A 15914-nucleotide genomic window follows, 5' to 3' on the forward strand; every position below is an offset into this window, starting at 1 on the left:
AAAAAAAAAAAAAAAAAAAAAAAAAAAAAAAAAAAAAAAAAAAGAAAATGTACTCCCTACAGGTGGCTATGTCCTCCCGTGCGTGTCTGGATTAGCAAACCCTGAACTAGATTTCAGCTTGCACTGGCCCCTCTGCTGGAAATTTGTAGGAGAGAATAATCTATACAATCATTAACAAAGCCCTGTGGAAATGCCAAAGGGATGTCTGAAATCTTCTGTGGGGCTCAGAATAGTGCATACACCTTTAACTATAGATTTTAGTTTCTTTTCTACAGAAGTCATGGTTGAATTCCTGGATGTCTGGGAAGAATAGATGAGGGATCTATGAAAGAGATTATATAAAGAAAAGATATTAAGAGGTGATAACTCCAAACCCATCTGTGAGAATAAGACAAGTGGTAGGTGTGTGTGGGGAGAGAGAGAGAGCCTCTCTCCATATATAATAATGATATATAGATGAGAGAATAAAGTCTATTAAAATGATATAATGATGATAGAATAAACTGTATAGTCTTTTCAGATTCTACATATGCATATATGTGTATGTATGAATATATCAAGATATCGTTCACAATCTAAATCTGTTTTCTTAATTCTCCATTCTGAATTTGGGAATTGAATGAATTCAGAAAAAAATATTTGGATAAGGTTTTATATCTAAACGGTCACTATAACAACCAGAAACTCAGGAACCAAGTAGATTATCATAATGTGGCACCCTTGCTCTTCAAGATGGCAACATGAACTCAGAAAACAAATAGATTGGAGTGTTAAGGGACACTTGTAAATACATTTTAAATTTAATTTAAAATCAGAAATATTGCCGGGTGTGGTGGCTCACACCTGAAATCTCAGTGCTTTGGGAGGCCGAGTTGGGCAGACTGACCCCTGCAGTTCAAGACCAGCCTGAGCAACATGGCAAAACTTCATCTCTACAAAGAATACAAAAAAAATTAGCTGGGCATAGTGGCACACAACTGTAGTCCCAGCTACTTGGAAGGCTGAGGTTTGAGGATCACCTGAGGCTAAGACGTGGAGGGTGCAGTGAGCCTTGATCGTGCCACTGCACTGCAGCCTTGGCAACAGAGTGAGATCCTGTCTAAAAAAAAAAAAAAAAAAAAAAAAAAAAAAAAAAAAAAAAAAAAAAATTAAATAATTAAATCTGAAGCACCAAATAAAATTTCTCCAGCTCCTTGCTCATTTAGCCATATGCAGGACTTTTGCTCTGGTTCCTGATTATTTTCATTTATATTATATATTTGCATTTGGCTCTTAATAATTTTTTAAACTTTCTTTTGCATGAAAATTTCCTCTTTGTTTTAAAAACTATCTTCTTCAGTTATTACCTCCAACATTCAAAAGTCACCTAGTTCTTATCGTAAAGCTGCTAATAGTATGAATTTTCTAAACGTATTTGGTCAGGTTTCTAAATATATCTTGTTACCACCAATACAAGATGCTTTATTTACAGCGATTTCTTATACCAATTGCTGTTACTACAGAGAATCAAGAACTCAAACTGCAAGTGTCTTCTGATTTTTTTTGGATTTTATTTTGAAATATCAATTTTATTAAAAAGTTAAAGTTGACTTTTCTCCTACTTACTCTCTTAAAAGGATCACTGTTTATAAGCGATTTATTATTAGAAAACTAAAGTTAATTTTGTTTATCGCTGGGTTTGTGAATTTCTAAAGAGGGATTCAAGTCAAGACACATGGACATTAGTTAAAATCAACAACAAAACCAAAACATATGGAAGTTAATAATGAGCACAATAATTACTAACAGACATGATTTTTACTTATGCAAATGACTCTTATTTTTACAAATGATTTTAAGCAAAACAAAAAGCACTCAGAAAAGTCTGCAGTAGATATACAGGAATGTTAAGAAGTGAAGGGGTGGCCTGCCCCTCCACACCTGCGGGCGTTTCTCCTTAGGTGGAATGAGAGACTTGAGAAAGGAAATGAGACACAGAGACAAAGTATAGAGAAAGAAAAGGTGGGCCTAGGGGACCGGCGCTCAGCATACAGAGGACCCGCCCTGGGCACCGGTCTCTGAGTTCCCTCAGTATTTATTGATCATTATCTTTACCATCTTGTAAAAAGGGAAGTGGCAGGATAATAGGATCATCGTAGGGAGAAGCTCAGCAGTAAGACATATGATTAAAGATCTCTGTGACATGAATAAGTTTAAGGAAAAGTGCTGTGCCTTGATATGCATATGCAAACACCTCCATAAACCGTTTTAGTGCATAAAGAGCAGGCCTAAGGCAGTTTTCTCCTTTCTCAGTAAACAGAACATACAATTGGGTTTTACACCGAGATGTTCCATTGCCCAGGGATGGGCAGCAGACAGATGCTTTTCTCTATCTCAACTGCCAAGAGGCCTTTTTCCTCTTATACTAGTCCTCCTCAGCACAGACCCTTCACGGGTGTCAGGCTGGGCGATGATCAGGTCTTTCCCTTCCCACGAGGCCATATTTCAGACTATCACATGGGGAGAAACCTTGGACAATACCTAGCTTTCCTAGGCAGAGGTCCCTGCGACCTTTGGCAGTGTACGTGTCCCTGGGTACTTGAGGTTAAGAGAATGGTGATGACTTTTAACAAGCCTGCTGCCTTCAGGCACTTGTTTAACAAAGCACACCCTGCACAGCCCAAAATCCGTTAAATCTTGAGTCACTACAGCACCTGTCTCTTGCAAGGGCAGGGTTGGGGGTAGGGTTACAGATTAACAGCATCTCAAATACAGAACAAAATGGAGTCTCTTATGTCTACTTCTTTCTATATAGACACAGTAACAGTCTGATCTCTCTTTCTTTTCCCCACAAAGAAGTAAACAATTTATCTATGTAAACTCCAATGTACCACACTGCCTGTAGGAGACTATAATAATACTTGAGGGATAAAACTATATTCCAGGAAACAGTCATAAATCTTTCCTCCACTTTTGTTCTCAAGGGTTGCTGTTCAATTTTATGTATAATTGAAGTAACTACTTAGTTGCTATTTCTGGAGCAAATTTTCAGAGCCTCACTTTGAGAGGGAGTCTCCCTCTGTCGCCCCGGCTGGAGTGCAGTGACACGATATCGGCTCACTGCAAGCTCCGCCTCCCGGGTTCACCTCATTCTCCTCCCTCAGCCTCCTGAGTAGCTGGGACTACAGGCACCCGCCATCACACCCGGCTAATTTTTTTTGTGTGTGTGTATACTTTTAGTAGAGACGGGGTTTCACCGTGTTAGCCAGGATGTCTGGATCTCCTGACCTCCTGATTCGCCCACCTCGGCCTCTCAAAGTGCTGGGATTACAGGCGTGTGCCACCGCGCCTGGCCTATGGGACACTATTATTTCAGCTTACTTTAGCCAAGTGGTCTCATCACACCTTTGTTTATGACAAACATAAATTCTTTCACGGTCATATTAAGCCATGCTTTTATATTAGTAGTCACCAAACTTTTTGTTTGTTTGCCCTTATCAATGAAATATTTTGAGAAATGCTTCCAAAATGAATGTATATTTTATCACACATAAAAATCACAACATTAATAAAATATAATATGAATACACATTTAACATTTTTTCCCCGATAGTTCCAGGAACAAGTACACCCCATCCTGAAGATAATTTATCAACCCCATCTCTTTTTTTTTTTTTTTTTTTTTTTGAGACTGAGTCTGGCTCTGTCGCCCAGGCTGGAGTGCGGTGGCCGGATCTCAGCTCACTGCAAGCTCCGCCTCCCGGGTTCACGCCATTCTCCTGCCTCAGCCTCCCGAGTAGCTGGGACCACAGGCGCCCGCCACTTCGCCCGGCTAGTTTTTTGTATTTTTTAGTAGAGACGGGGTTTCACCGTGTTAGCCAGGATGGTCTCGATCTCCTGACCTCGTGATCCGCCCGTCTCGGCCTCCCAAAGTGCTGGGATTACAGGCTTGAGCCACCGCGCCCGGCTAACCCCATCTCTTTAAAAGACTGCATACTTCTTGTCATTACCTATTACTCCAGAGGTTCTTTTCTTCCATTATGACTGAGAGGTACCAATCTCTTATTTCTTTTTCTTTTTTTTTTTTTTTCCAAACCATCCTGTTTACTAAGCTAACTCTGGTCATCAAAAAGCTTTCTTTCCTTTTGAGATCCGGCCACTGCACTCCAGCCTGGGCGACAGAGCGAGACTCCGTCTCACAAAAAAAAAAAAAAAAAAAAAAAAAAAAAACGGCTATTTCACCATTTATGCTTTTAACACTACTAGCCTTTAATTCACATAGAATTTACTCTCCTTCTAGCTGCAAGTCCATTATTTCTAAAGGTTAAATTGTTATGGCTGGGACAAACAAAAGCATATATACACTCATTTAATTAATCTAGCTTATTTTAAAGAACAAAAGAATGGCTGGGTGCAGTGGCTCACGTGTGTAATCTCAGCACTTTGGGAGGCTGAGGTGGTTGGATCATGAGGTCAGGAGTTCGAGACCAGCCTGACCAACATAGTGAAACCCCATCTCTACTAAAAATACAAAAATTAGCCGGGCATGGTGGTGGGTGCCTGTAATCCCAGCTACTAGGGAGGCTGAGGCAGGAGCATCCCTTGAACCCAGCAGGAGGAGGCTGGAGTGAGCCAAGATCGCACCACTGCACTCCAGCCAGAGCAACAGAGCAAGACTCCGTCTCAAAAAAAAAAAAAAAAAAAGTTTATACTGACAAGATTTATTGAGTGGTTTGAAACTGTGTATTTGTCTGTATGTATAATGTATATGTAAACATCATCTTTTTATAAATTCCTTTATAGGACTTATCATTACTGATCTTAGTCGTATATCTTTTTATAAATCTATTTATATTTATTTATTTTATTGATCCATAATAGATGTACATACTTTGGAGTACTTGTGATAATTTGATACACTTATATAATGTGTAAAGATCAAATCAGGTTATTTGGAATATCTACCACATTAACTATTTATCTTGACTTTTTGCAAGGAACATTTAAATTATTGTCTTCTAGCTATTGGGAAATGTACATTAGATTAATGTTAACTATAATCAATCTACTGATCTATCACACACTAGGTCATATTTCTTCTATCTAACAGAAAATTTGTACTCATTAATCAACCCTCTTCATTATTCCCTCCCCTCTACCCTTGCTTATTTAAGAGTAGGAAGATTTTGCTAAATTATATTAGTATGTCCAATACTAGTAATACTAATATTACATTACTGGAATAAACTTCTAGGAAAAAAGTAGCCTTATAAATGTCAGAGAAAAAGAGAGATGGGACTATTTTAATGGCTGACACAGGTTAAATTTGCTTATCTCTATATATCTATATATAGGTAAAATGTTATTTGATCTATGTAAAATCAATCAAATGTACCACACTGCCTATAGGAGACTATAATAATACTTGAGGGATAAAACTAGGTATTATATATATATTTTATATACATATATATATAGAGAGAAATATGTATAGACAGATAAATGTATATATAAACAAATTTATTTACTCTCTATATATGCCTAATTATCCAAGATAATTTGTGCACTAAAACCCAAGAGAAGTAGAATCTCCCAAAGAGAAAATAACTTTATAAATCTTGAAAAGATGATTGAAATTACTTTTTTTGGAGTTGTGAAGAGTAGCAGAAGTGGATTCAGTGCTGTCACTAAACATGAGTACAGTGCTTTTAGAAGATAAGAATAGGCAGGACCTGAGCAGAAGTATATCTCTCTAAGGAGTTCACTTTTATTTGTAGCATTTTCTAAGTTTAACAGTTATTTGATATGTATTCCAATTTTGGAGCTGTGTTTTCCTTCTTGAAAGGACTGACGCTCTGCCTGCAGTCTTTCTAAATCTTCATCTCACTAGCTCGCATGTCACTAGCTCTTGATAATTTTCCTTTTGTCTAGTAGTGACACATATAAGTAACCAAAAAGCAGAAGGCAAGACTCTGGTAACTAATTTCAACAAGCCTTGTTCAATGGCATAGACAGCATGTAATTTATTTTTAGTGACAGTATTAATAAAAGTGACGTGAAACACAAGGGATGTAATGTCAGTGATATTGCACCTCAAAAGAGGAGAAAGTGTGGCATGTTACCTCCTGATTAGCAGCAGCTAGTTCTTCTTCCAGTGCAGAGACTCTTTCTAAAGAAACCCTCAGTCGCTCCCTTACCTAGAAGAAAAATCAAAATATGTGCAGTAATGTACATCCCATACATATTAAACTGTGCTGAATCCATCATTAACATCATCAGAGACAGTCAATTTGGCAAATTATTAAAGAAGTATTTATATCCCTATGTGCTCCGAATACTAAACTAGGCAAAAATACAATGAATGCATTGCCACCTCGTATTTCACTGTATCAAGGGATTTCCTTGTAAGCAAATCCTTTTGGTAGTTCCCTCATAGAGCTTCAGGTGGGGCTGCAGATTGACTTGTCTTGCTCTGAATTCTGATTCATGGTAAGCGAATACAAAGTTTAAAAGTATATTATGAATTCATCTGAAAAATAGTCACTGACTAAGTGTGACAAATAGGAAAAAAAAATACCCCACCTTTTTCTCTACTTCTGTAAAATAATAAGTAAATTTTCATTTGGTAAATAGTATCTAACTTCAAAAATAATTTGCCTGAAGGAAAGGCCTTTTAAAACCTGAAAAGTGTTCTTTGCTTCTATGTTTTGTATGAATTAGAGGTCTATTTTGTTTTTGGGGAACTGTAAAGTATTTAAGTATTTTGGAATTTCCAACTAACTTTCAGATATCAAAGGTTAAACCATTGTATTTTATAGAACCAAAATCTCTGTATATTTTAGTTTGAAAGTCATAATTTATACTTGCTTCTTACATAACTGAAACTCAAAGAAGTATTTCTTTGATCCTTGCTTTCTTAGAACTTCTAAAATTGTTTTAGTTGTTATATGTTTAGATCTATAGATATGTCTTGATATATATATTAAATAAATGTATTATATATATAACAATTCATAGAAATAAATATTGCTGAATTAAAATGAATGACCACAGCAGTTTAATTTTACCTAAAAAATCAAAAAAACTTTATAGCTTTAACTTAAGATGCAATTCATGGTGGGTTTTCAATTATTTATAAATTAACATAGATTTTTCATGGGAATGCCATAGTATTTGTGCAGTTAAGATGTATTTCAATATATAATTATATTCCTATGAGCTTTCATTTTGTTAACTTACTGACAGTATATTTTAATAAATGGTATTTTTCTCCTCTAATAAGATTTAACTGGGAATAGAGATTAAATTTATAAAATATGTAAAAACCCAGATACATAAACAAATTTAAGATGGAATTATAATATTATTTTTCCAGTTAGCAAACAAACAAAAAGTCAGTAATGACTTATTATCCTAGAATCTAATTAAGAATTTTAAAAAATCTAAATCACATTTTAGTATTGTATTATGATACCACATATATTCAGATGAATGGATGCATTTAATTCCTGAAACAGACCATGAATCAGCAATAAAAATATCCAAGTAGGGGTTTTAATATTAATTATATTTTATTATGCTCAAATTCTCTAAAAACAGTAATACACACATAAATGGAGACTTGATGCCTAAAACAGTTGCACAGGCTCTTTCATCATATTGAGCTAGAGATTAACTGCCAAGTATCATTCCTGTTAGACAAACATCCAATTGTTAACAAATACATAGAATTAATGCTGATTAATAACCAAACACTAGTTACATAGCAGGAAATATTTGATGATTTGATTTGGAGAATGCTTTTTTATGAATTTTGAATACATGAAAAAGCAGCAAATATCCTGAAGCCATGAAAATGAGCAGGACAGCTGACGTGTGGAATGCATATATCAAAAAACGTTTCAACAGACGTGTGATGTTTACCAGGGATTCCCATATTCTAAAATACCAACTGTAAAATACTGGTGTTCTGAAGAAGGCCTAGTAAACCTGGTTAATGAGAACAGCAATAAGAAGCAATCTAAATATAGTAATAATCTCACCATACACAAGCTTGATCATATCACACTTAAACTGCTGTAGAGGGAGGAAGTTACCATATTTTAAAATATTGACACATTAAAATCTCTCTAAGTCATTTACATCATGTAAGAAATGGTTGAATCTAGCTTATGTGGTAGGTTAAAATATCTTTCTGACTTTCTTTTGCTAAACTTAAACTCTTAGAACTATTCCAAACTGTTTTCTATTTACTACAATTTAAGCATTTATATTTTCATTATAGTGAGTTTTTAAGGAATAAAAATTATCATATTTACCCAATAATATGAAAATAAAATAATAATTTCTCATATATTTAGAATAGTGGTTTACAAATTGAGATTATGTTGTCCACGAAGTAATAAATCTAAAACTATTTTACAAGAAAATAAAAAAAAAATTCTGAATATATTTTGAGTTATGTTATAAATTTAAAAATTGCTGCTGTGAATATCAATAATGCAAACGAAATTAATGTATGGCCGGGTTGCATCTGGGGAATTATCACTCCTACAACAGAAAATATTTTTGAGGAAATCTCCTCAGACCAGAAGCTCTAATTCATTTTTGACACAGAGATATTTGATAATGAAAATATATAAGGATGGTATATATATTTAATTTGTTTTGGTTTACATTTCCTATACATGTCTGATACGGTTTTTTTTTTAATAGTCAATGATTTCTGCGTAATTGAAAAACACAACTATATTTTCTCACAACTATAGTTCTCATTCTACAATTTAGTGGCTATATAAATAATTAGACATTAATAATGAAAATTATGAATCACTGCAACTATCTATAGCTATGCTCAATTTTTGTAGAGTTTATTTAGTTCTGCATATGTACTAATCCTTCTATGATAAAGTTGTTTGTTTCTTGTTCCCAAGGTATGGTTAATTGCATCTTTTTCTGACTTTCTATATATATAGTATTACTTGGTTACATATCTATATCCGCATCCCTCCTCATCCCTGTGAGAAGCTGTGAGTTACTCTTAGGGAAATTGTCTGGGAAGGCACTTAGACACATATGAGTTCCTTGATAACTAAATGAAATGCTATTTTAAACAAGCATCTGGATCAAGAATAATACCAACATTTTTACTTGGTTTGAAAGTTTTATCAAATGCTGATATTTACTCCTGTTAATAACAATATTCATAAATGTCCACTGAGAACTTGCCATATGCTAAGCACTAGCTGAAAGCTTTGCATATCAGATCATATCTAATCCTCATGACAACTCTGAGGTCAGTACTAGTATTATCTTAATTCAAGATAAGAGGTAATTGATGCTTTGAGAATGAATGATCAAGTCACTTGTCCAGATCTGTCTGACTCTAACCCTAACCCTAACCCTAACCCTAACCCTAACCCTAACCCTAACCCCCTAACTCATAACATGTCTTCTTTAGGCCGCTGAGCATTACTTGTTGATAATCAGTCCAGTTGTCCCTGAACTCACCAATGTTCAGGATACCTCTGGTGAGTTAATACATATTATTACAGCTCCTATGGCCATATAATAGAACAACTCATTTAGTTGCGCTAAACCCACTGAACTTCTATAAAGTAAATTATTTCTAGATTAAGTTGTACAACGGCCATTTTCTTCTTAAATGTACTCACATGACCAGGTTATTTGTCTTAAACGCTGTTTATTACCTCTATTCTGATAAATAATCATTCTTTTGTAGGAGCATCCCTCACTTAAGTGATATGGGAATGCTTATAGGAAACATCTCAAATCATACATTCTCTAGTACCTTCATTTAAGTCATTTAAAACTCTTGAATTTTCTCTGAACAGGTCCTTCTCTTCTTACAATTTTGGGTTATTTTCTGTGTGGGTCCTGCTGCTTAGAGCGTATTTCTGTGCTTAAAAAACCCTTAATCATTCTTTAATACCTAGATCAAATGCCACCTTTTCTTGAAGACATCCTTGTCTTTGTCATTACTCACACAGTCATAACCTTTTCTGTGACTACATATTGTGATAGAAATACGTCTTTTTTGAATTGTTTTTCATTGATATGTGAATTCCTAGCACTAACACTGAACTTCTCAGTCATAATGAGAATATCTTATTTATCTCTGTGTGTCAAACATCTGCCATGGAGTCTGACACATACTAAAAATTCTATACATATAAACACTTGCAAATTCTTAGCACTTTTATAAAAAAGAGGAAATATAATATGAAACTAAATGTTGAATATTAAATAATTATTTGATGTCATATTTAGCAAGAATTTTTATATAATATTCATTTCTGTTTTATTCAAAATAATTCTTATACTAGTCATCTCTCATTGCTAAAATAAAAATGAGATACAATTTCTTCTTAATACTCTAGAAGGCAGAATTATAATTATCCTTACATACACATTCCACATAATCCCCTGTTCTCAGAACATCTGAATACCAATGATAAAAATATAAATGTATATAAATATTAAATAGAACAAAAATGTCTGCATGCTTAAAAATTATATATAACTCAGAAATAATCCCTAGTTTGGATTTTAATGCTCAGAACTTGTCAGATACTTTACAATGAAGTGTCCCAATTTCTACTCTAACTCCTAAAGCTTTATTGATTTTTGTAAGTTCAGTCTTTGAAATTTCACAAAATTGAAATCATGTCATAAGCCATCCTAATCTCCAAAGAATATTATCATCCTATTGGTTTATATATGTCAGTAGAACTTATTTGAGTAACAGCTAAGAGAAGCTTACAGCTACTTTTAAAAATATCTAAACACAAATTTTTCTACTAATACCTTATGATGTTACTTGCAGAGGCTCTTCAAATGAATATTTAAAACTAAGATATTAGAGACATTAGAAAATCAGATGCTTCTAAAATAAATGTCTAAAAGTTAAAGTACATCCAATTTGCACTTCAAAATAGATACAATTTTCAGTTAGTGGTCTCTTATTTTGGAATCTATAGAGAAAGACCAGGGTTTGAGAGAGAGAGAGAGAGAGAGAGAGACAGAGAGAGAGAGAGAGAGACAGAGAGAGAGAGAGAGAGACAGAGAGACAGAGAGAGAGAGAGAGAGAGAGAGAGAGATTCAATAATAATATTAAATGATACAACATTTTGAATGCCATCTGAAGTGGGGTTATAATGTACCATAATAGAAGTCTAATTCTGATAAGTCATAGATTCAGTGGCTTAGAAAAAGAAGATGTTTATGAATATTACCAACATCCACACGGTAATCCATTTTCACTTAAAAAAAATGATTTTTCATATAACTCAAATGTGTTCCTCAACTGACTGACTTTAGAAGTCAGGTGAGTCAATGGATGAAGACAAAGAGCTTGATGATGATGACAGAAGTGTAGCTAAGCTTGAAATCTTTTGTCCATACTATACCTTTTCATCCAAGGCCTTGTGGTGCTCAAACAAAGATTTCAGTGCCTTGAGAACTTCAACTTCACTGGATACTCCTGAGGGAGACTGGGCTTGCCGTTTTACCACCGTCATTCTTAGTGACCTTTCATGTCGTGACACAAGGCACTCCAAATGCTCCAGTAATAGCTATTGGGTTTAACAGAAAATGCAATTATCTTCTGAATACAAGTCAGGAACACTTTCAAATGACTTCCCCCTTAAAACACTGCAGGCTTACATAGTATCTAATGTTAGTTGCAGGTTACACTGCAAGTGGCAACAAAGAAGCACAGACCTGTTTAAAACAGGGTTTATAAAATACATTAAAGATAAATTGTATCATTTAACAAGTTACTGAATTTAAAAATGTAATGCAAATGTTATGCAGTCCTTTAGCAAATTTAATACTTTCAGTATGGATTCAGCAGAAATAGAACACTTGACAAAATATGTATGTTAGTGATGAAAGAACATTGCTTGATGCATCAGGACCTTTTTAGAGGATGACAGTGAAAGTCAAAATTTATTTCGTTTACATATGGCCATTAAAATTATTTGAGTTGAATAAAATGAGCATAATCATTATAATGTTAATTTAGCTTAAATAATCCCATGGTTTTATTCACAATTATTCTTTAGATTAGATTATAGAAAAATATTTGCAACCAATTAGAATATAGTAACTGAGATTCTCAATTGTCAGTTCAGGAAAGGAAGTTAGTGATATAGTTTTGAATTGTCTATGTTAGAATCTATGATTTCCCAGGGTAGCCTCTGGGGCCGTGACAGAGGTGGAGGGAAAGTCCCTGAAGAGTTTCCAGGATGTTTCAGGCTCTATACTCTTAGCTCTTGCCAGAGAAGATCTGTTTTGAAATGTTTTGTGAATTGGGGTTTCATATTTGTTTTCATTTCAAAAGGAAGTTCTACTGCTAAAACCAAAGACACATGAGAAGAAAATCAGAAACTGCTTGATTATTATCAGTTATTATAATTTTACTAGTGAATAACCACACACAACTGGTAAGCATTACAGGAAAGGTCTTCGGAAGAACAGTGGAAAGCATAAGCTAACAAGTGGTATCCACTTATGCAAAATAAAGAAAATACAGCAGAAATTACCCAAACAAAAGATTTAAAAACAGATAGAAGACACTGAAGGTGGAAAGGAAAGAAAACAACTTTCCTTTTTTCCAAGATATTTTCTTTTTTTTTTTTTTTTTTTTGAGGCGGAGTCTCGCTCTGTCACCCAGGCTAGAGTGCAGTGGCCGGATGTCGGCTCACTGCAAGCTCCGCCTCCCGGGTTTACGCCATTCTCCTGCCTCAGCGTCCCGAGTAGCTGGGAGTACAGGAGCCCGCCACCTCTCCCGGCTAGTTTTTTGTATATTTTTTAGTAGAGACGGGGTTTCGCTGTGTTAGCCAGGATGGTCTCGATCTCCTGACCTCATGATCCGCCCGTCTCGGCCTCCCAAAGTGCTGGGATTACAGGCTTGAGCCACCGCGCCCGGCCTTTTCCAAGATATTTTCTAAAAGTTTAATTGTAAAGAAAAATTTTGGTCTTCACTATACCACTGTTAGATTCAGTGTCACGTATTAGTATCATATTTTTGGTTGATTTCTCTACATTTGTTGTCACTGATTATGACTCAAAATGTTAGAAAACTTTGCCATTATTGGGCACAAAGAACACCAATATCTGAGACACTAAACATACATAAATCAGTAGATAAGAGTCATATTTAAGGGTCAACATAATATTAGTAATTTTTCAGTATGAAAATGACCTGAAATTTTCAAGGAACCCTTTAACATTTATCAATCTATGATTGATAAATTATGGTATTCTATTCTCTCGAATTCTACAGATACATGTATCCATTGCATAAATCCAAACTGCTTTACACAGGTTGTGGAGATTTACATGAACTTAATAATGCCTACTTTTCCAGTGTCATCTGATGTCAATCTTTCCCTGGCAAACTATGTTCCAGCTTTCCTGGCCTACTTTTAGCTCCTCAGTATGTCAAGCCTTTGCTTATGCTGTACCCTCTGCCTAAAGTACTCCTTCTTTGTTCCTCATTTAACCAGCTCTTTCCCATTGTTTGTCTCAGCTTAAACATCATCTCTCAACAAGGCATTTGCTCACTACTGTCTAAGGTAGTTTCTCCTTTTCCCCACCTCCACAAGTCTCTATTTCAATCCCTTACTAATTTTTTTTTCAGACTATTTCATGATGTGCAATTTAAAGAAATTGTTCTACTAAATTTCATTCTATTTTCCCATTGCAATAAAAGCTTCAAGAGAGTTGGCACAGTGTCTGCCTTAATCCTCTTGATTCTCTCTGAATTTGAGTGTTAGCTCAATTCACAACATCTATAGGTATGCAATTAATATTTGCTGAGCGGATTAAAATATTAATAAATGAGTTAAATTTACATACATCATATAGTTTTATATATTTCATACAGGTTTGGCCTATATGAAAGCTAAGCTTGTGGCCATGGTTAATGGGCATTATTTCCCAAGAGCTTAGGCTAATTAACATTATTATGTACATCTATCCTTCAATCTGATGACATAAATAATGAAACCTTTATAATACAATGAAAACTGCTTTTTTCTAATTGTAAATTAGAGGCATCTTGTTTAATACAGTAATTCATTAAACATATCATCATCTAATTTTGTATCGAATTTTGCAGTACAGTGTAAGATTTAGAAATATAAAATACCCACCCTCTAGGACAAGAAACACAATAATGATGCTATAAAGGACATCCGTTTTCAGAGACAACTTAAATCTTTTAATCACACTCCTCACATTTGGCAAATGGAACTTTTAACTGCTTCTCCCTACCCTCATGCCCTCATTGTCTCTTTACCCAGCTTAAAGTTAACAATTCAGTATTTGTAAGCACTCTCTTTCATGCTCCCTCAATTTCTAGAATCTGATCACTTGCCACTACATCCACTGCTAACATTTGTGTCCAAGACCTACAATCTCCCCCTGAATTATAATGGCTCCTTAACTGGTCCTCCTGCTTTCAGCCTTTCATCTTCAGGCTATTCTCAAAACACTGTTTAAGCTAAAATGTGAGTTAGGGCATTTATACTTCTGCTCAAATTTTTAATGTCTTCTTATTGGGCTCAAGTGAAAGCCAAAGTCCTTATACGTCCCAAAGGGATCTCAATTTTCTGAACTCATCTCCTATTTTTCTTCTTGCTCATTCCAGTATAGCTATGTTGGCTGCCTTGCAGTTTTTTGTTTGTTTAGTTTTGTTAATTTTGTTTTTAACATGTTAAACATCCATGTCCCCACAACAGGGTCTTTGTTCTTCTTATTTTCTCTAACCAAAACATTCTCTTTCAGATATCTGTATGACTATCTCACTTCACCATCTCTTTTATGTTTTAACTCAAATGCCACTTTTCAACGAGACTTTCCCTGGTTACCAACAACATTGGATATCTCCTTCCTAGCTTTGTTTGTTCTTCTTAGCATTTGTCCCTATCTAATGTCATATTTATTTATGTATTTTTCTTGCTTACTATCTGTCTTTCAAAACTTAATGTAGGCCGGGCGCGGTGGCTCAAGCCTGTAATCGCAGCACTTTGGGAGGCCGAGACGGGCGGATCACGAGGTCAGGAGATCGAGACCATGCTGGCTAACCCAGTGAAACCCCGTCTCTACTAAAATATACAAAAAACTAGCCTGGCGAGGTGGCGGGCGCCTGTAGTCCCAGCTACTCGGGAGGCTGAGGCAGGAGAATGGTGTAAACCCGGGAGGTGGAGCTTGCAGTGAGCTGAGATCCGGCCACTGCACTCCAGCCTGGGCGACAGAGCGAGACTCCGTCTCAACAAAACAAAACAAAACAAAACAAAACAAAACAAAACAAAAAACAAAAAAAACTTAATGTAAGGTCAATAAGGAAATACATTTTTTTTTTTTAATCTATTTTGTTCATGCTATATCTTTAGTGCCTAGAAGATTGGCACATGGTAGATGCTCATGTATATTTACGGAATGAATGAATAAGTACTGATTAAAGCAATAGTTTGTACCTTTATTGGCAAAATTCTTCAGAGAAATGGATATCTGGGATGTTTGACAGAACTAATAGATGAGCATCAAAAGAAGGAAGATTGTCTTCTATGGTACATGGAGGTGAGATAGTTATATAAACATCTGAGCTCTCTGAAAATGGGGTGTCTGTGTAAGTAAGACTTTGATGGATTGAGTCATAGCTACAATAGACCATTTGAAAGGCATGAGGAATATAAGGACAATGAAGTGAGCAGAATGCTTTGAACTGCACTGAAGGGTTTAAAGAAAGCAAATGACAAGTTTAAGGTTTTAAATTCTAGGTCAAGGCTCAGTTAGAGAACCCAAGAGGTGCTATGGCTGCTCATGATAGCCTCTTATCAAGATCCCAAAACATAACAGAAAGAAAATAAAAAGTCTAATCTAAGGAAGGTCACTGAATTACAATA

At 35.1% G+C, this 15914-nt stretch overlaps 1 protein-coding gene across 8 annotated transcripts in view; it reads right to left on the reverse strand.

Moving 5' to 3' along the window:
- Window positions 1–15914, reverse strand: part of PPFIA2 (PTPRF interacting protein alpha 2) — a 516020-nt gene that overhangs the window by 178903 nt on the left and 321203 nt on the right. For 7 of the 8 annotated variants that reach the window (XM_025402781.1, XM_025402785.1, XM_025402783.1 and 4 more), the window contains 2 exons: window positions 11409–11573; window positions 6102–6176 (listed from right to left, as the gene is read on the reverse strand). In XM_025402781.1, the coding sequence (XP_025258566.1) occupies window positions 6102–6176; window positions 11409–11573 (240 nt within the window). The remainder of the gene's footprint in view (window positions 1–6101; window positions 6177–11408; window positions 11574–15914) is intronic. The other variant, XM_025402787.1, reaches the window with a different exon arrangement.

Source organism: Theropithecus gelada, chromosome 11 (assembly GCF_003255815.1).
Source record: "Theropithecus gelada isolate Dixy chromosome 11, Tgel_1.0, whole genome shotgun sequence".
NCBI lineage: Eukaryota > Metazoa > Chordata > Mammalia > Primates > Cercopithecidae > Theropithecus > Theropithecus gelada.